Raw genomic sequence first — 21,303 nt, forward strand, 5'->3', positions numbered from 1 at the left:
TCATGCCTACATTCATTCCAAATGACTTCAGGTGCCCACCTGAGGCATCTGGGCTGGAAGCAGAGTCTCTGTCATTCCCCTCACAACCACAAGCCTTTGCAGGGAGAAGTCAACCTATCCAATACTGGAGCAGCACCCTAGAGGCACCCCATCTCTCCACTGACTACAGAGGTGGCCTACAGAGACAATCCTGGTGGTGGCACCATCCCCAAGTGACTAATCCTACAGGGCATGAATCCAGGGGTTCAACTCGGTTGCTCCCACACAAACATCAGACACCATGTGAAATGCTGTTGATACACCTCCTGAGCTCCAGCTGCTCCAAAAGGTTTTCCTATGGTTCTTGTATCATCCACATGCTCTGCCAGGGTCCCTTGGGCACCTGAGGACAATCTGGATGCCACTGAATATTTTTATATAGGCAGCTGAACCGGAGTCCTGGATGTCAGAGGAGATCTGAGTGACCCAGGCACTGACAGCAGGATCCAGCTTACAGGGCAAGTCACCTGAGGGCACATGTAGTGGGTGGGCACCAAGGCTACCATCATAGCCAAGAGCCAGTCAGTGTCTGCCAGAGAGCATCTGCAGAGCAAAGTAGCTGTCCTGTTCTAGGACTCCTCTGGAGCCCACTGGCTGTACAGATGGAGTAGGATTCAGTGGCCTGACCACAGGCACAGAGGGTAGCCAAGCCACACGTGCATGGCTGGCTGGGGAGACAGGGCTTACAAGAGACCACACTTCTTCAGTGATATCTGCAGGTCAGGAGTAACACTCCACAGCACCCAGCACAACACTAGGTACACATATTCTGATGACTGACTTCCTGCTTAGATTTCCATTGACTGAAAAGAGGGTTCAGATCATATCTTACATACTGGCATTAAACTGAGGCTTGCTAATCTGTAAGATGAATCCCACTCAGAAGGTGAAATTTAACCAAAATTTAGACAGAATTCAAAAGCACCCCTGTTTCTTTGCTCCACTAAGTTAAACACAAACCCTGAACCCCTATGACACTTTGATTAACACTCTGGTAGCCTGAAGTCACTGTACCTGGCTGGGTCACCTTCTTTTTAGTAGGGTCTGTTGTGATAGGACAAGTGGTAACAGTATTAAACTAAAAGAGGGGAAATTTAGACTAGATACAAGGAAGTAAATTTCACAGTGAGGGTGGTGAGGCACTGGCCCAGGTTTCCCACAGAGGTGGTAGAAGCTCCATCCCTGGAAACATTCCAGATCAGGTTGGGAAGGGCTCTGAGCAACCTGCTCTAGTTGCAGATGTCACCCTGGGATAAGAATCCACAAACAGTAAGAGCAAATTTACATCAACTGGTAGTTAGCCTTCTCATAAAGGCTGGTCTCAAGTTGAAGTTCTGCTCACAGGCCAGTAAACAGCAATCACTACTCAAAAGATACATCAGAAAAGCTTTTCAGAGTAAATGCTATCTGTATTTTGATAGAAACTGCAGTTCCCATTCCTTCTGTATGCTTCATTCACTGGAAGTGCATTTACCTTTCCCCATAAGAATTTTGCTGGCAGCAGTGTCTGGTTAAAAAGTTTGCTGGTTGCTTTGGCAGGAACTCCAGTATAAATTTCAGTGAATGCTAGATGACTAGATATCAGGCACGCCTGGGGGGTCTGAACTTCAACAAAAACAGGAAGATGACTGGAAATAAACACACAGATGGTCTATTGTTATGGTTAATGAAATGTGCTCCACATACAACAGCATGCTGGAAAGAATGGTGCTTATGTTTATTTAGCAATATTAGCAATTGGATGGTCCACTGACAGGTTACACAACCCCACTCTGAGTCCCTGCACATGTATTTTTGGTTTAGGAAACTACCTGAAGTGAAAGTCACATGTGAATCTCAGGGGAAAAAAAAAAAAACAAAACAAAACCAAACAAATCAAAACCAAAACCAAAGCAGAATTCCACTTTTCCTCCTCACCTTCCTTCTCCATTTTCTACCTCTAGTTCTAACACTGTCTGGAGGCGCTGGCACAGCAAGGATGTGAACTGAACTGACACACTGCATACACCCAGAGGAGGTATTTCTCCAGCAGATGGTTGAATGGTAAAAGGAGATACCTAGGAGAGAAGAGAGGAAACAGAAATTTCTGTCATGCTTGCAAAGCAAGTGTAAAATGCTGAAGCCACAACAATCTAACTGGGACTTGTGTGTGTAGTTTTTCCTCAGACATGTCCTTTCTCTCTGCCCCTGGAGACCCTCCTGGGCTGATCTCAGTAAGCACAGTGCTAGAACCTGGCTAGACAAGGAGACTTTGCTTCTGTGGGGACAGCTACTAAAAAGGCAATGACCTAAAATAAGGGTAGTCAGAGGCAAGGGTGTAACAGAGGTGCCTGTGCATGGAGTGGGTGGGAATGTGATGGAGAAGCAGCCAGCAGCAGGGTCTTCTCCAGAGCAGCAGCTATGAAGGTGCCACAAGCTGGGGAGGTCCTTTGACAGAAGGTCAAGGAAAGAGGGCTGGAGGAGTGGAAACAGAAAGAGCACCAGTGGGGGCTGGAGAGGTTCACAAAAGGAAAGGTGTAGCTCAGATGCAGAGGGAATGGAGCACTGGATCTATGATCTTCACTGGTTTATGAATGGGTTCTAGGCTGACAGATTCAAGCAATTCTGTCTAAAGTCTTTCTGGGGCTCAGGAAACTGTTGGGAATGGCAGGGGACAAAGGAGTAACAGTGAGAAGTGAGGGCTCAAGGACTGTGAGGACTGTCCTCTCCAGGGCACCCCCATTAGTGCCTAGTCAGGCACTTCTGATAATTGTTCTGGGGCAAAGGGGACACACACAAATCTATTTTGGGTGTCATAGCTACCACTCATAAATATTTTCTTTTTGCCATCAACTTTCACCCAAAGTTAGTGGGATATCTACATGATACACAGAAAACAAAGCTCAAGACCTCATGGGGATACAGTACAACTTCTCACAGGCTTCCATCTCCTGATGGTCAACAGAAACTTGGTGCTTTAACAAGCTCTTCTCTTTGTAACAAAGTGACTGTCCAGAAAAACAGAATGTCTCAACAGTGTTAGACCAATTTTGCCATGAAACAACTGAACTCAATTCCTCACATGGGTAATTATGTAAAGAGCCCTGCAGGCAGCATTTGCACTTTCATTACAACAAAAAGCACTTACCCCAGAATCTGGGTTCCTTACTTCCCTTTAATGCATAATACCAAGCAGAAATCTAGCTCCAAAGCCCACTGTGTGCCACAAATCATCAAAAATATGTATTCTGGCTATTTTTGTGTCTTTATGTATTTAGGAATACGTCCTGCTCTGCAAATAGCAGTTCTCACTCAATTCTTTGCCACCAGTATTACCTCCAAGCTGCTTTAGTTATTTCACACAAAATGGTGGAATGGGCTCTGAAGTCAGAGCCTGGAATGGACTGCATTTAACACATCACTGTCTAGAATAACCAACATAGGGAAGAACCAGCAGAAGAGGGAGCATGGCCAGTGGCAGCAGTGACTTACCTCTTCCCTCCTTTCAGCCAGACAAACCTGGCTTTCTTGCATCCTCCACCGTGCTGGCAGCTGACACAGATTTTTAATCTCAAAGGTTCTTAACACACTCTCACCCTGCTTAGTCAAACCCAACCAGAGTGAGGGAACATCGATGCGAAGAAGTGGACCCTAGGACACCAAGAAACGGATCTCAGCATGGCCACTTCCACCAAAACTGCCTGCTTAAGAAGCATACATCACCTAAGATGAAGTTTTATGGGGAACAGCAGAAAGCAAACGCATTGCCTGCAATGCAAAAAATTCTTACTGTCCTGGGAGTATCAACACTGCCTCAATAGTTACTAGGCAGCAAAAATACCTCCTCTTTGTCACTGCTTTAGGTTTGTCATGCCTCTAAGAGACAAACAGCTTTATATGGACTATGGCCAGGCCCCACAGCTACTCACCCTGCCACACTGACCTGTTTCTTACCTTAAAAGCAGCCTCAACATGCAGCACAACTGGCTCAGGACAGTGTTCAATGTTGCACTGCAGGTCATGGCTGACACACCCAGGTTTGCTTCCAGTAATTGCCAGTTCAAATTCACAGCATTTATTCCTATCTAGAAAAGGAAAAAAAAAAAATCAGGGTCCCGTCTCACCCTTTTGGAAATAAACCACCTGCTGCAAGCCTGTAAATGAAGCTCCTGGAGCCAAATGAAGCCTCCTGCTGGCTCCAGTGGGCTGGGGAGCAGGTCTTATTTTGCAGCTTGCATTACAGTGCTCTGTGACTTTTCTGTTCATGCCATATTCAATATTTCTGTCATTAATTGATGCTTGCAAGTCACAGAAACTTTACCTATGATGCCAGTATGAGGTTCAACTTCCATGATGTCACAGGACACGATTTTCTCCCACGTGTACTTGATCAATGATTTGCTGTTATTCCACATCTAAAACAATTAAAAGCAGTGATACAATTAATGCACTTTTAAGTTTTCATAGCAACAGGATGATGCTCTGTGGAGAGCTACACAGAATGGGTTGGGCTGGGAGGGACATTAAATATCTAGTTCTAACCCCCCTGCAGGGACACTTTCCAGTAGACCAGGTTGCTCAGAGCCCCATCCAGCCTGAACACATCCAGAGAGGGGCATCCACAACTTCTCTGCACAGCCTGTTCCACTGCCTCAACACCCTCACAGTGAAAAACTTCTTCCTAATATCTAATCTAAATGTACCCTCTTTCAGTTTGAAACTGATACCCCTCATTCTGTCTCTGCACTCTCTAACAAAGTGTCCCTCCCCATCTCTCCTGTAGGCCTTCTTTAAGTGCTGGAAGGCCACTGCAAGGTCTCCCCAAAGCCTCCTCTTCTCCAGGCTGAACAACCCCAACTCTCTCAGCCTGTCCTCATAGATGAGGTGCTCCAGCCCCCTGATCATCTTCACAGCCCCCCTTTGGGCTCTCTCCAAAAGGTCCATCTCTTTCTTATGCTGGAGGCCCCACAGCTGGCCTGACCTAATCTAGGAGCCTCTTTACTGAAAATAAAGCCAACTAGAGTGCTGGGGGAAATTCCTCCAAACTATTGTAGCCTGTAGGATGAGATTAATCACCCCCTGGATGCTGCCCATGAGATCTCCAAGGACTACAGGGAAAGCTTAGTGCAGGTAGCTCAGGAGTGAAGATCTGTGCTGAAAGCCCCCTATGCAGCCAGATCACCACAGTTAACACAATAGCTAACTTCAGATGGGTGAAAGTGTTTTCTGAAACTCAAGGAAAATCCATTAACCATTCTTTCCAAGAACAATATCATAGTTGAAGCCTTTTAAACTTTTTCCCCATTTCTCAAAAAAATGTAACAGACCTTCTAAACTTAAACTTCAAATCTTTCTTTTGAGAGCAGACTTTTTTTTTTTGCCAAAGGACCCTTTTGTGAGGGAGATGTAAGCTCTGGAAATCTTTGGCCTGCTCTTCAGTTCTATTTAAGAAATAATATCTGAATAGAACAAATAACATTGTTCTCTGAAGCACAATTATCTCTAAGCACAGCTCAAATTCTTATCTTTTTAAGACTAAAACAATTGGAAACTGGGAGGAATGTTGTTATACTATCAGTAAGTGACTTAATTACCTATACCACACATAGAGCTATACTGGATTGTGGGAAAGTATGAAATGGTTGTCTTCAGTTGAAAAAGAACTTCTAGGAAGAGAAAACATAAAACTAAACCCTGATTAGCAGTATCTTAAGAAAAAATGGGAAGAGCATTAGCTGGGAAATGGCTTCCTGCCTGGCTCTTGCTAACAGGCATATTTTCCCCAAGGAGTCTAAGATGAAAAGGATCCTGATCTCAAATGAAGAGGACACTGAGTGAGTGTACAATTGCAGCAGCAGTCTGCCCAGAATGGTCAGAGATTATCAGAACCTGTAGGAAAGAATAAAGTCTAATAAGCTGTAGCTTGTGTAACTTTTGTGGCTCTTCTGTGCTTAGTGCAGTCCTTGGCATGAACAGTGCCTCTGATATGAAGTAATTTAATCATCCATTGGCTATTCCTCCCAACTGGTCATACTTTTACACTACAGGAGTGACAAAGTGATAAGGATCAGGGTAGTGACCCAGTTAAACATTTGGGAGGGTAAAACTCTGTGCTATCAAATTTAAGAGATGAAAAAAGAACAAAGCCTGCTGCTTGGAGTGTAGGGCTAGAGGATTTCAGAACAGGCCCTCCTGGAGTCATGGCCTCTTCTAAAAATATTTAAGAAAAACTAAAATAACATGGATTGTCTGATATGTTCTAGTAACACCTATGACATCAAGTGACAGAAAGCACGTGATAACAATTAAATTAAATGGAAACAAACCTTAAATGTTTTCCTGACATTTACACCAATAAAGTTTTCTCCAGGGACAATAATGGCATATGGTTCCAGAAGAAGATGATATGGTTCTGTTGATCCTTTGACTTCTATTTCCAGCACTATGACATCTTCTGCTTTGTATTCTGGGATGTTTTGAAGCATCCCCTCTTTTCCTGAGCTTTGAGAGGAAATATGGTAGAATGATTAAGCAGCTTAAACTAGTGTTTAAGCTGGATCCCATAATTTAAATTCCAGATCAAAACTGAAAATCATTGAAAGTTTCTCCAGTACAGACTTGCCATGTGCAGTTAGCTCAGGCTGGGGACAAATCAAAACTGGAGAGATTACAGTAGATCTTTAATGGTCTCTAGTTGTCCCAGTCTGTTCATGAACAAGTATCTGTCATAGACTCCTGTGACAAACAGTAACAACAGGGAAACCTGCTGGAAATGTCAGCAGAAAGCCTGGAAAATGAACAGACAAAATGACAGTATTCTCTTCTCTCAGGAGCCCTAACTAACTAGGGCTGAGGCATGTGTTCAGGCATGAGGGAAGACCACAGAGACACTCTTTGTACCCCAGTTAGTTGTGCAGATGAAATTTTTTATAACTGTCAGTTGTGATGGACCAGAAAGATGAAGAACCCCAGTAAGTTAGTGTGACAGCATAGCTAAAATGTGGCCACACAGCTTACCAGGAAATACTGTTTCTCAGCTTACCAAGGTGATTCTGGGACGTCCCTCAGTACCAGCTGAATCACACTGTGATAACTCTTCAGCTGCACAGATGGAGAAGGAGAGGATTTTAATGTCATCTGTCATGGGGAGGATTAAATAAAGATGAAAAAGCAGTTTACATTTAAAGGATGAATGATCATCATCAGAGTACTAAACTCTGATAAACAGTATTCAGACTCCAGAGTTACTAAAAGCAAATATGTTTTACTGCAAAATACTAAGCCAGATTCTGATCTCATGGTGTATGGTTCCAAGAAAAATACTCATTTTTGACATGCCTGTTATTATTCCCCTAGTATATTGCATACTACACACAAGCATCTGCAGAGGCTCCCCAAATTAAGCTCAGTATTGCTGTACTTAAAGTTTCTTCTAAGTGCCCCAGGGTATTTAGCTTAATTGAGCATCAACCTGACTCTGAGTAAGAAACACTACTTTTCTGTCAAGGGAAAAGAGAATGTCTTCTACATTCTAATGGGAGAAAAAAAAATAGGTAGAAGCAGGCCTTAAATTTGAAGAGCTTTACAAAGAGAGGTATTAATTTAAGTATCTATGTTAATTTAAGAGATTTTTATATTAATCAATTAAAGTATTTTAAAAACCCACCTAGTTTCTCCTCCATACTTATTTTAGATATTCTTCTGTCTGTCAATCACCACAGCAGGGATATTTCCACTCTTAGGCTTACTTTGGGTCAAGTTCCTTTAAATACAGTGAGCTCATGCTCTTTATTTATATGGGCAGGGGAGCAGAACCTGAGACAACAACCACAGGTCCAGCTGCAGTCAAACATGGTTGTACCCCTCTTTACCCCTCAGAGCTACACACCAGCACTTCTCTGCCAAAAGCTACTACTACCCCCTTAACTTACCACATAGCTGTTCACAGATCCCCTCTCAGCCCCAAAAAGCTACAGCTGGGAACAGTTTAAATAACCACTTTGCTACCCAAACTTATTTAGCCTGCAGTAGGTATGGGGCATATCCCTAAAGCAGCTCTCTCAGCAGAAGGGGAAGGGTCAGGAGATGGTGGAGGAGCTGGCAGTGTGGTGAGGGTGCTCACTTGACCAGCCAGCACAGCTGCAGCTATGAGGATGTGTCCATAGCTTAAAAGTAAAATTAACTGTGTCCAGTCAGTACCAAAAATGACGAGATCAGAAATTGTCTCACATTCTGCAGTCAAAACATGTTTTCTTTTAGGAACTTTCTGCACTGTTTATGAGAGCACAGGACCAGCTAATTAGATTTAATTTAGAAAACTGCACAGCAAGGGTTTTACGACTTGCAGACAAATACACAGCTGGAGTTTGTAGATAGGAAGGAGTCACAAGCTGTACCTCCTGGGGAGTGTAAGTGAGAATAAACTCGTGATCCACATGTGGAAGCAAAACTCCCTGCTCAGGATTTAGGGAGAAGGCTGATTCTGTGTCTCGATTGCATTTGAGCTTCATAGAGTCTGCAGTTTCTTCTGGTATTAATGGTTTCACATTAGGCTTCATTATCTGCCAGTAGAAAGGAAGTTCTACATGGCTGCAGAGAGATCAATAAAGAACAAAAAAGCTATGATTAAAAAAGCAGATATTTTGGAGTAAAATATCAGGAGAAAAATTTCAGTTCTTTTTTCTGTCTAGGGAATTCCTCTTTAAACATTACAGGGGTTAGACTTACCAGTCCTTGTGAGAGATGAGGCAACATAGAGTCAGTGTATGTAAATTATACAAGGAACATGTTAATATATGGAAGTAAATTATATAACTGTGTAAGGTATGCACTTTTTTGCCTTATTTAACTTGTCACGTGATACATCTTTTAGGAAACTCTACACTTCTTCTTTCAGCAGATCAACAGGACCACTCCTGCTGCTATTAGTACATTTGCATTGGATCACTGTGATGATCTATGTGACATTCTGCACTTAATCCAAGCCCAGTCTCAGCCTGTGCAGCTTTATTTCATACAAGTCTGACACCAGATGTGCAGGGACTGCTGTCATGACTATAACACAGAGAAAATGGGAACACTGGGGTAGTAACATCCTCCATTGCTTTATAGGAACCAGTTCACTGAATCACACCTTTTTTATCCAAACAGCATTCTGTTCTGGCACTGTGCATGTGTGGTTTCCAGGCCACAAAACAAACTTCTAGAAGTTCCCTTCTAGCAACTTGCATTAATGTATCTAAAACCAGCATGGACCCACTCACTGCTGTGATGATCTGCAGCCTCTAACTACTGCAGTCATGCACATTAGTGTACTTTTTTTATTGCCCAACCAATTTTGAGCAAAATCAGGATGCCACAATGCATGAATGATACATTCAGCACAATGTAACTGTATGTAGGGGCATATTCCTTGACTTCACATAGCATTTATGTTTAAAACTATTAGGAATCGATAGCTGGAATCATGTCAAAGTTTTAATTTGAGTTAGTTACGTTTGAGCTAGTTTCCATTTTAATCAGTGGAAATCCAGTGGAGGCCAGGATGTGTTATGTCTTGTTCTATGAGAGATGTTTACAGTCAGAATTGCATCCTTAGAAGCATCTATTTCCCTGCACTTTGAAAGGAAAGGAGCGTAGGGTGCTGAGCTCAGCTGCACGAGTATACATTGTAGACATGTAAATCAGATAAATCTTACCTGGACAACTCTGTTACATGCATCCTGCAACCATCCAGACTTGTGAATCTTTGGGAACTGCAGATTTATCTGTACTGAAGCAAATACTTTGACCTTGGCAGTCATAAATCAAACACTGTGGCTAATGGTTGCCATAATGTTGGATCTATGTTTCGTGTTCCTGCTCTTAGCAGTGTATCCTTGAGCCTTAATTACTACACAATGGAGCAAAAGCAGCAAGGCTTCTGCACAAACTTTATCACATGCATGCAGGTCTCTCCAGCTCGAGAGAGTGTGGTTTCCCAAATGAGACCCCTACCAGTATGCTTGGACTGCAGAGCATTACTCTATCAGTAGTAGCTACGTACGTAGAGTTTCTTATAAGCAGTTTCTTCTCCTCAGTGGTGTGTGGGTGCTGGGGCTCAAATCCTATCAGATGCTGTGATGTTACACCAGTAACTTCAACAGGGTCAGGTTTGTTTTCTCCATCCGTGATAAACAAAAGCTCCAGAGCTATCAACTGTCCAAGCCCTTGAAGAAATAAGCAGCATGTATTACTGTTTACCATCTAGCTATTAGCATTGCTCACGTTACTCCTTCACAGCAAATGCCAGCATTTACTGATTGTATCTGCTGCTTCCTCAAGTTTCAGAACTGAACATGTTAATTATACATTATTTTCCTGATTTTTTTTGTCTATCAACATATAACAACAGAGATTCTCTCTTCATGAATTTAACACATTAGGATTTCAGGACCACAACCTCAGCTCATATCAGCATCATTTCACTCAAGTGAGCAGGGTATTTGCAGGGGTTGATCATGTGGCTCCCAGATAGTTTGAGCAGTATATTAAAATAAAAATAAGAAGTAAATAAACTATTTTAAAAAATCCCAAAGGAAATACCTGTAATAAAGTGATAAAACAGACCACAAGTCAAGCCTAATGTTATAGTACTCATAATTACATTACAGGACAAGCACTAACATTTACAAGAATTTCAACTGGTTTCATCAGCTAATCCAAAGGTTCCCTCTCTGTCCTGAATACCCTAATCCAAGATGTGCCCCAAATTTGCTTCACACCCAAATGCATTTCTGCCCTGTTTGGGCTGATGTTTTACAGTATGTCATGTTAACCTGACAACAGCTTTTCTTTTCTACTAGTTGGTGATATTCACATGACATTTTACATTTGGATTTTTGGCTACAGTGGGTTAAGAACTCAGTGCTTCCTGGATCCCATGTATTTAATGCACTGGGATGGAGCAGTTAATAATAATAATAATAATTAGCATTTAACACCATCAGGGGACAAAGTATTTGCTTCCAATAGACATAAAATGTTACCATCACTTCAAGCCATCACCCACCACTCACGTTATCTGAATATCTGTTGTGTTATGAATATAATCTCTGAAAGGTGTTAAGAAACAAACCTGTGACTGTAACATCTTTGAGCTGGCAATTGTCATGAACAATGGTGTATGTTTGCTGTGAGACTTCTGGGACAGAAGGGAAAAACACTACCTGAAAGAGAGAAGAGAAATTGTAATGTCTGTAACTGATTTCTCTCCAGGAAGTAAACTTCAATTTGTAAATGTTCACTGAAGGACAGTTCTAGTGATTAGTAATTAAATCTTACATTTGCAAGAAGCAGACTGTGTCACCTTCCCTTCATACAGACCACAACTAAACAGGTGTTTTTTGGGTCACCAAACTGACACGTGTGTCTGGGTGGTCACCTGAGGCCACCCCTGCAGAGTCACTGGAGATGAGGGCAGTCTGCTGGGCTGGTTGTATGAATGGCACCCTCAGAACCATCCTGCTCCAGCCACTGAGCACTGGGAGCAGGGCAGCTGCTCTGTGCCCCTCCCGAGTTCCACCTCCACAAAAATGGTTCAGGGGCCAAAACCTTTGGCTGTGTGATGTGCACCATGGTTCTTCTACCTGTTACCCATTACCACCTGCAAGCACAACCCATGCTAAATCCAGCTCCTCTTTCTCTCCCACATGGGCCTGGCCCTGTGGAAGCAATGCACCTGGGGAGACAGGAAGGAGGAGTACTGCACACCTACTGCAGGATCTCTTCCAGGAGAGAGCACAGCATCAGTGAAGGATTTGTACCTGCTGCTCCACAATGACAGAAATTTTCTCCCAAAATGTGCTTTTTTTTTCAGGGAAGCTCAGTAAGGAAAAGTTTCTTCTACTACATGCCCCAGCTGGAGTGAAGTAAGTCCTCCTGTGCTCTCAGATTCCTCTAACAGGATTCTTTGCATGGGAAAAATCTGACTGGTGTCTGCAAGACTTCGAAGTTGCAATGAAAAACTCTCCAGTAAAACTCATAATTGCAATTCTTCATATTTGCACAAAAGAATTTGAGGGTTTTTGCTCACACAACCCCAAATTTGCAAGGTCAAGTCAAGATCTTAAAAAATTATCTGGCTTGCTAATGTATCTAGTAAAGTACAAACACTTTCTGTAGCAGTTGGTACTAACCTCTACTGTTGTGCTTTGCCCTGGAGCTAGCTCAAAAACAGGAGGCTGGATCCCAAAAGGATCTTGTAGCACAAAGCCAGCAGTGGCAACAGCCTAAGGGGTTAAGAAAAAAAAAAGACAAGAAAGGAAAAAAGGAAAGATTAATAAATTAAATTAATCTGGTTGTTGTTTTTAAAATACAGGATTACCTAAACCAGGGAGTATATTACAAGTGGTTTATCTCTTACTACAATTTGTTTTCACACATCTCAAAAGTATGTGGCTTATGTATAAGGCTTAATTAGAAGAAATGCTCCATGCTTTATAATTACCTTGGTGAAAAGGAAGGAGGGAAGGTGCTGCTGCCAAAGACAAATGGTAGTGTCAGGATACCTGACATTGGTGTTCACAGAACAACTATGCCTGAGCACGGCAGCTCACTCTGTTTCTGCATGCTTACAACTCACTTTGAGTTGGAACTTGAGTGTAGAGTGGAATAAAGCACTTCAGGAGGAACAACCTGGCACATCAGCTGTCCCATTAACCTTTCATCCAGCACCCAAAATGCCAATTGATCAGTCATATCTTATCTTTATCCACTTCACTTAGGCCCTGCCTTGTGATGGAGAACTGAAGACAGCAGTTCTGGAGGGGACTGCTAGGGTCCACAGGAGCTGCAAGTTCAGCCAGTGGTATCTTTGGTGGGGAGGGGGAGGAACCTAGCTCAAGCAATGCTAGCACTGACTGCATTTCTATTTGCTTTAAGGGTGAGGTTAAAATGAAAGCCAGTTGTCTTTTCCCTCATCTGTGCCTGAGTTTAGCTCACCACTGAGCAAGACAACTTCCAGAGGCAAGCCAGAGCACAAGTAGAAGGTGGGGACATCCAGGGAGATTGGCCTTGAGGACAACTGTGAATCCCTGAGGGAATGGCAGAATACAGATATCCACAGCAAGCCCTTATGACTTCTGTGCTAGTATACCCTGACTAGCTCAAAAGGTGCCTTCCTGTCAGGGCACCTATACCATACCCTGTATCTCCCTCCTAATCACTCACCCTGCAATCAGGAGGTGGCCAGGCTTTCTTTGGCATGATACAGAACTTCCTGGTGCTTGTTCCCTCATTTCTGCACAAAACAGTAGTCACCTTTATTCCTCCAACAAGACAGGAACCACAGTCTATAACGTGAGGCACTGCAATGAGGAACACAGAAAATCAGGCTATGCAGAGAGTGAAGGCACCTGGCAAAGCCACCAGCTTCTTCCCTCTGCACAGACAGTGCTGCTGCACAGGACTATGCTCAGTGCTGCAACCCTAACACCCCTCACCTTCTTTCCACTTCAAAATTGAATGGTATGAGGTGCCTATTTCTACATTCATCTTATATTTTCATGGTGCTTCCTACAGAAAGACTCTACTGAACAATAACAAAGATTAAGATGATTTTTTAAAAACAGCTTAGTAAACCAGGAAAAGTGAATTAAAAAAAAAAAAATTGAAATCTACTTAAGTTTTAAAAATTAAATTAAAAAAAAAAACCTTTAAAATTTACTTAAAAAAGAGTGTTTCTGCAAAAGCAATCCTGGTTGTTACAGTTGAGGTTAGATATCTGAGAGGTGAATCCTGCAGGTATATCATATCCATATGTAATTAATGTAACATTCCATGAATATTCCATGAATACCACCAGTAACTAAACCCTAATTCCTTAATATTTAGGATTAGCAATTACAGTTGGGAGTTCAGGAATCAACAAGACACAAAGCTGGAAAAATGGTTCCTGATCAGTCCTCTAACAGGGTGAAATAAACCCAAGCTTGATGTGGCAAGAGCAATTAACTGAGGAAACATTTGTCAGGGTTACATTTGAACAACTAATAAATCTGTTATGAGTGAAAATGAGACTGATACCAAAATATAGAAACTGCACTGCCAAGTTTGCCCATACTTGTTTTGTGACATAAACCTGGAGATAGATAATAATAATAAAAAAAGTCCATTTGACCTTAGAGAAACTTAAGAACTGGACACTACTGACATGTTAGCCCTGGAGGTGGTCTTTTAGCTTGGATTGGGATCAGAAGAGGTTCTGATGTTTGAGTTTCCACTAATATACAATCTTCATAATCTCCTAGATATTCAGGAATAAATTGGACTGTATACTGGCATGTCATCCCAGGAGCAATCATTCCTCCCTTTCCTGGAAATTTTCCTTGGGAAAAAAAAAAAGGCAGGGAATTAAAAAAAATTAAAACCTCCCAAAGTTGGCATATATTTTTATGATCACATCTCCCCCTGGAAAGGTGCAAGTAAACTCTCCTCATTTATTGCCTAAGTCCAGCTGATAAAAATGAATGACCACAAAGGGCCTGCCAGTGAATCTGTCTATGTCTGTATCTTCCACAGAACTCCAGGAACGTTTTGTCTGAAATATGCTTCTTAAAACTACAGGAAACAGAGTAAGGAGACACCTAGAGATGTTACCCAGTTTTCCTCTGCCACAAGACAAGGCTTACATGGAGGCATCTAACTTCTTCTAAATATTCCTCCAGTGCTGTGACTGAGACAGCACAATCTCCTTAAAGTCAATCCCAGTGCCTGGCTATTCTACTCTAGGAAAATCTTTTAACTTTTCTCTAACCTCATCTTCCTTCCTGCAGCTGAAGTAAGTTACTTCTTGCCCTTTCACCCTAATGATTTCAGTGGAAACTACATCTGTTCCTAGATGAATTTTGGGTAAGACTCAGTCTAGGTATTTCATGGATACACTTCAATTTAACATCAAACATTTTAATGTTAGTCAGTTTTCTTGAACTCCTCATTAGAACATTTGAAACTGCTTATGAGATGCTCATGAATGGTCCAAGATACCTAAGTCAACCTTCACTTTCTAAAGAACTGAGCACTAAGGAGAGCAGAACCAAACAGAATGCTTCTGAAAAATGTTGGTCAAGCAGATAAATTAGATCTTCTATGTGTTAACATCTTAAAGACAGTAAAAAGAACACTTACCTGGCCCAATGGCAAATGCTGAAGTAGCAGGGGGAATAAGTCTCATATAATGACTTGTTGAAGTGATGTTCTGCAGCTCTATAGTCATCTTCATTTGAAAAGAAAATCAAATATTCCATTGTATTCATCATCACTCATTATAGTGTTTGCAGTTCCCTAGTACTCTGCTACTAATAACTAATTTATCGCTGCAACCAACCTAAAAATCTCAGTTTATTCAATAAAGGCTGAATCAGATACTACTGAAATGAAGGAGAGACTGAAAAGGGTCCCTTTTAGTTTTCACTGGTTAGTGTGTCAGTGGCACATGTGAAAAAGTACCTTCAAGGAAGAGGAAGGAGCATTAAATTGATATAAAGAAGAAACCCAGATTTTTGTTAAACTGCAGAAAGAAAAAGATTGGGTGAAATATGTAGATAGTGGCAGGACATAATACTTCTCAGTGGTAGAATTATCTCTCTACAAAGAAGAGAAATAATCTCACCTCATAAACTTGGCCAACTTCATAATCAGCAAACAGAACAGTAGGTGGGTTGGCAAGAAACACGGGAACAAACGAGGTATCACTGAAAGACAGAAAAAAAAGGAGACATTATCTTACTTCCTAGTTCATTATGTACTGATAAAATCAGAAATTGCAAAATGTATCCTTTAGCAAACCCAAAATCTCATACAGACATACTTTGTTTCTTAAAAGACTAGACAGATATTTAGCTCAAAATATCTATGTGTAAATGCACAGTAGTTCTGCAGTGGAGCTCTGTGTGCTCCAGCTCAGAATCAAGAAGCTGTCTATACTGCATACCCTTTATTGTCTTCTGCTTTTCTTCTGGCTATGGTTTGTTCCACCTTTTCTTGAGAAATGACAAGAGATTTGCCTCCATGGAGAGCATTTGGTGGGAAGAAGCGAGGGTTCTTTAAGTAGTTCTGCCTTTTCTCCAGTTTGGCAAGGTGAGCACGTTCACTTTCTTCATCTTCTTTGCTTTTACTGTCCTTCCAGGCTGATGTCTGGGAGGCATCAGTTTTCTTTGAAAAACAGAGAGATCACGGTGCAGAATTAAACATGGTGGTTTTGAGGATGATGAAAAAGGTATCTGGACATGCCTAATTAAAGCTATATATCACTGAAAATTCACACAGAAATATTCTATTTCTCTTTTCTTAACAGATCAGATAAAATCAGTACTGGAGGCAAATCCACAAAGCATTGACATTCACCCTTTGTTCCAGGAACAGCAATAGGCCCTACAGTTGTGACAGGCTAAACCAAATACACCTGTAAAATGTACCTTGCTTGGCCTTTTAGTCTGGTGGCTAGAGTCTGGAGTTGAAGGCAGGGTTAATGTGCCTAGAGACACATTTGACAGATTAACAGATATTTTCTGTAGGTTTGCAACCTCCACAGACACCTGGTCCCGTGAGCCTGAAGAAACATGCTGCTTAAAACTAAATGTCTCCTTGACATAGCCAGGTTCTGATTTTCCTGCAATTCAAAGAAAAATTTACTTCTCTAAGAGAACAATGTGGATTATAAGCAAAGGGGTATGGATTTATTTTATTCTTGTTCATGGGAAGAACACACTTTAAATCCTCTAACATTTAATTTACATTTATAACCCATTTTGCACAAATGAAGCTTAGCATTTAATGAGAAAACTTTTAGAAACACTAATTTTAAAAGCTGTATACACAGGTAGTTACATTACTCTCAGAAAGCTATGTTAATCTTACAGGTGAGCAGGGCTTAGAATATTCTGTTCAGTTTACAAAAAGATCTATATGATGGATTCATGACAGAAAATTGACATAACCAAGATGTCCCATCTAGTCCCATGTTCCTATAGTGAGACAACAAAATTGTCACCTCAGAGGAAACTATGAGATGTTAGATTTCTTGCTTTCCTTGGAATTATGATGGGAAAAACAATCCCAAATCTGGAATTTGTGACTAACTGTGAATGCTTGTTTTGACTTGACTGAAAAATTTCATTTTATTGAAGCTAAAACCTTTCACCTTGGCTCACACATGAATAAAAGAAGTAAAGAAGTCATGACATTGCCCAAAAGAATTTTTTTTTTTACTGATCTTCACTTGCAAATCAAACTGATACATTTCCAGAAATGGAAAATTTTAAACTCCAAATGAAGAATACAATTTTATTTCACTTAAAATTTAATACAACCAATTCTTTTCTCTGTATACAAGATGTAGTTGCAGCTTTGTGCTCATGAAATTGAATAGAGGCAGAGCAGTCTCAAGTAATATAGTTTTTGTGTCAGATGGAAAGAACTGTAAACAAATGTGCAGCCAACATTACATTTTATACTTAAGCACATTTAAAATCAGTAATTTTTAATGTATTAATTTCATTCTGATAATGTCTTTTACGTGAAATTTTATGCTTGTAATACTAGAGTCCCTTCTGCTTTGGCAGAAAACAAGAAAAATAGATCTGCTACATCCTGCAGTGCTTCAGTTTTTACAGAGTGTTCTAAAAAGTCTAAACTATTCTCTGCTTTTAAAGTTACCTTTTGGTGCTCTAGTAATAGGTAATTTATCAGGGATGTAATCATCAGGGCAGGTTAAATTATTTTTTCTGAGAAGTTCATTATCCACAATCCACCTAAAAGAGGATGCCACTGCAACAGTAACACAAAAAACCACCACCAATTAAAAAATGCAAAAGCTTAGCACCTTAAGACACACAACCTTGATCTATCCAAAGTAATGTCTTCATAACTCATCACTGTCAGCTAATATTTTTCAATAGAGAAACAGTATTTTAGTCCCAAGACTTGAACCTGCATCTCCACAACTCCAAGTTGAGTTTAAACCCAGCTATTCAGGCATTGGAGAAATAGTTAATCTCTGCTGTTGCTGCCATATATCAAGGCATTTAGGCTTGTACTGAAGTTAGGGGGTAAGCCATTAATTGCAAAGTACCTTGAAAACAACCTGGTTGCTCAGCTTCTTACAGTGTTAAACAGATGTTGTTCTATTTGAAACTCTGCACAGAATCCTTCAGAGTCATTCTGTTGATGTAAACCCAACCCAAAAGCTCACTGAGGAAAGGTTTTCATGAGGAAAAGCTTCTTCATCATGAGGAACAACTTCTTTACCATAAGGGTGACAGAGCCCTGAACAGCCTGCCCAGAGAGGTTGTGGAGTCTCCTTCTCTGGAGACTTTCAAAACATACCTGGACATCATCCTGGGCAATTTTCTCTGGGTGACCCCTGCTGGAGCAGGGCAGTTGGACTAGATGACCTCCAGAGGTCCTTTCCAATCCCCACCACTCTGTGATCCTGTGAGTCTGTGATTCTGTGAGTCTAGTGTCAGTCCCACCAGTGACTTAGACAAACATTGATTGGTCTCCAGATACCAGTATTTCCATAATCCTCACCTGGTGGCAATCCCATTTTGTGGAAATCTTCTCCTGCATTTGCCTTCAGCACATTTAAGGCTCTTTCTTCTTCAGCTTTTGCTCGATTTCTGGCCTGAATGATCTTCTCTTCTACTATGTCAGCTTCTGTCAGTCGTTGCTTATACTCAGCAAGAAGCTGTTATGGGCACAGGTTAATGCACAGAAATGAGTGTCATTTGAGCTCTTAAAATCTTCCTGCAGATAAACATTTCTGTTTGCCTTCGAGAGGTAAATAGAGATAACTTGGCAAAACATCATTACTTTACAAGGCCTGCTAAACCCCCTCATTCCTACCATTTAACTTGGGCTGAGTATGAAGTCAAGAAAATGTGTGAAAGATGAGGAGACCCCCTCAGGACAAGACAAGTGTCTTTTACCTCTGTGGGACAGCAGCTACTGCATGGTATTTTGCTTAGAAGTGCAGGGCTAAATTTGGAGTGAATGTACCCTCCTAGTTACTAGAAGGTTTCTGTAACTCCAAAATATACCAGTAGTGATACTTCCACTCCTCCTGATGTATTTTGGATTATTTCAGTGATGCAAATGCTTCAATGTGCTTTCAAGCACAACTAACAAAGAAAAATCCTGCCTCCAAGAGGTATCAAGAGGCACAGAGGCCAACACCAAGAAAGAATGAAAGACATTGGTCTCAAAAGCCTCTGAGACATCGGTCTCTAACCTAACAGATTTCTGCAGAACTTTCATGTAACAAGGTTGAACCTTTTGGCTCATTTACTAGAATTAAATCATTATGTTTATTTATTTTTTTTTTTAATAGAAATGATAGGATTCATCTCAGCTAAAATGAGATGCTTTCTTCTCTTCTGCTCATTCTGGGATCCCTCCACTGTCACAGGAATCCACGATACAATTCCACCTCATACTGAAGTTGATACTTAAAATGGATCAGATGGATTGTGCACTAAAAGTTCCTTTTATTTTTTTTTCCTGATGACACAGAGAGCCTTGAGTAACTAGTTCAGCTGTAACATGTGTATTACAGACATGTACTCTCAATTGAGACAGATTTTATCCAAGCAGCTCCTTTCAGGAGTAAGTATTCACATTTATTACTCAGAACATACTGTGTCCACCAGTGTATTCATAAATGACACAAAAGAAATACAAAACTTCAGATTTTTCAGCTCTGGTAACCTGTGAGAGGGTATTATGGCACAAAATAAAAAATATATCTGTTGCTCAAATCATCCAGCAATAGTCTCTGCTTTTACACACTGACAATAGGTAGCAGAGCAATGATTAATACAAATATTTTGCATTTCTACTGTTGACTTCATCCAAGATTCCCAAGTAGCACTGCCAATGCTAATGGACAGTGCACCACTAGGGTAAGCATACATAAATAATATTTGCAGCATCTAGTTCAAAATGCAGCACAGGAGAATACTTTATTGCAAGGAAGGAAGTCTAACACACTGACCAGCAGTTAGAGGGAGAAGTTGCCAGCCAGTAGAATGGGCATTTAAAGGGCTACTGTTTTTGCTGGTTTTATTCTGTATCTGAAAAGCCATCCAGAGCTGAGAATATAATGAAGGAGCATGTGGTGAATATTAACTTATATGAAAGGTTCTATGGGAAACTGTGCTCAAGCAAATTGCCATTAAAATGCCAGTTCTAGGATCCCCCTCTGCCTTAGTATTTTATTTTATAGAAAATCCAGAAATTATGAAGTAGCAGTGAAAGCTGAACAGAGCTCCCAACTCTGACTTGGTTTGACGGGTACCTTCTGCAGCTCCTCTGTAAAACTTTCATGATAAACATTGTCTCCTCCTCGGGACTTGATCCAATTTGTCACCATGTCCTCACCGATGACATCTCCAGTGTACAGGTCCTCAAAGGTGCTAGCCAGCAAGTGGGAGATGTCCTGAGGAAAGAACATGAGGATTTTAGTGCTGAAAGCCTGAGATAGGATCAGAAGGGATCCTTGGGCACATGTGAACAGCTGGAATTAGCAAATGGAAGAGGAAAAGTGGGGGGAAAAGGGGTGGGAAAGTAACTGGGAAGGACCCTAAAACGGGACATGCTGCATGTGTGTATCAGAGGTGTATGTGCCAGTACGTGGGGGGTGTGTGTGTGTGTGTGTAAGAAAGGCTGTGCACACACAGCTGGTGTGTCTGTGCTGGCTGGCTGTAAGTGTAGGTGGTGGACGTGGCTTTCTGTGTGCCCCCAACCCAGTGTGTGCCTGTGTCCTGGTTTACACAGGGGTGGGTTCGTATGGGGCTGTGTGAGTGGAGGGGTGTGTGTGGATACCATGCCTTGTACAGGCCCTGGGGTTTCACCCCAGCTGGCAGCTCAGCCCCACGCAGCCACTGCCTCGCTCCACACCAGCGGGACTGGGGAGAGAACTGGAAGGGTAAAGGTGAGAAAACTCGTGGGTTGAAATAAAGACATTTGAATAGGGAGAGTAAAAGCCACACACACAAGCAAGGCAAACCAAGGAATCCATTCCCCACTTCCCATCGGCGTTTGTGTCTGTGTGAGGCTGTTTGCAGAGGTGGGTGTGTGTGAGGCTGTCTGCAAGGGGGTGTGGGGGTGTTTGAGGCTGCTTGTAGCGTGTGTGTGTGTGCGTGAGGCTGTTTGCAGGGTGTGGGTGTGTGGCTGTGCAGGGGTGTCTCCTCGCAGGGGGTGCCTGTGCCCGTGCCGCCCAGCCCGCCGCGTTACCTGCGTGCCGGGGCA

At 41.7% G+C, this 21,303-nt stretch overlaps 1 protein-coding gene across 1 annotated transcript; it reads right to left on the minus strand.

Annotated features, from left to right (window-relative positions):
• Nucleotides 1-1,053: 1,053 nt before the first annotated feature.
• On the minus strand, nt 1,054-20,491 carry LOC103782064 (deleted in lung and esophageal cancer protein 1-like; the record flags this gene model as incomplete). Its single annotated transcript, XM_008949807.1, has 21 exons — nt 1,054-1,117; nt 1,514-1,667; nt 1,957-2,096; nt 3,511-3,669; nt 3,973-4,103; nt 4,340-4,433; nt 6,345-6,519; nt 7,061-7,119; nt 8,415-8,607; nt 10,064-10,226; nt 11,135-11,225; nt 12,195-12,287; nt 13,228-13,364; nt 14,210-14,383; nt 15,184-15,271; nt 15,668-15,749; nt 15,989-16,209; nt 16,473-16,666; nt 17,713-17,823; nt 18,586-18,742; nt 20,351-20,491. Coding segments are annotated over 21 exons (2,821 nt in total), but the record flags the coding sequence as incomplete, so codon positions are not given.
• Between the last annotated feature and the right edge of the window lie 812 nt (nt 20,492-21,303).

This window comes from Merops nubicus, unplaced genomic scaffold (genome assembly GCF_000691845.1).
Source record: "Merops nubicus isolate BGI_N331 unplaced genomic scaffold, ASM69184v1 scaffold5011, whole genome shotgun sequence".
Lineage (NCBI taxonomy): Eukaryota > Metazoa > Chordata > Aves > Coraciiformes > Meropidae > Merops > Merops nubicus.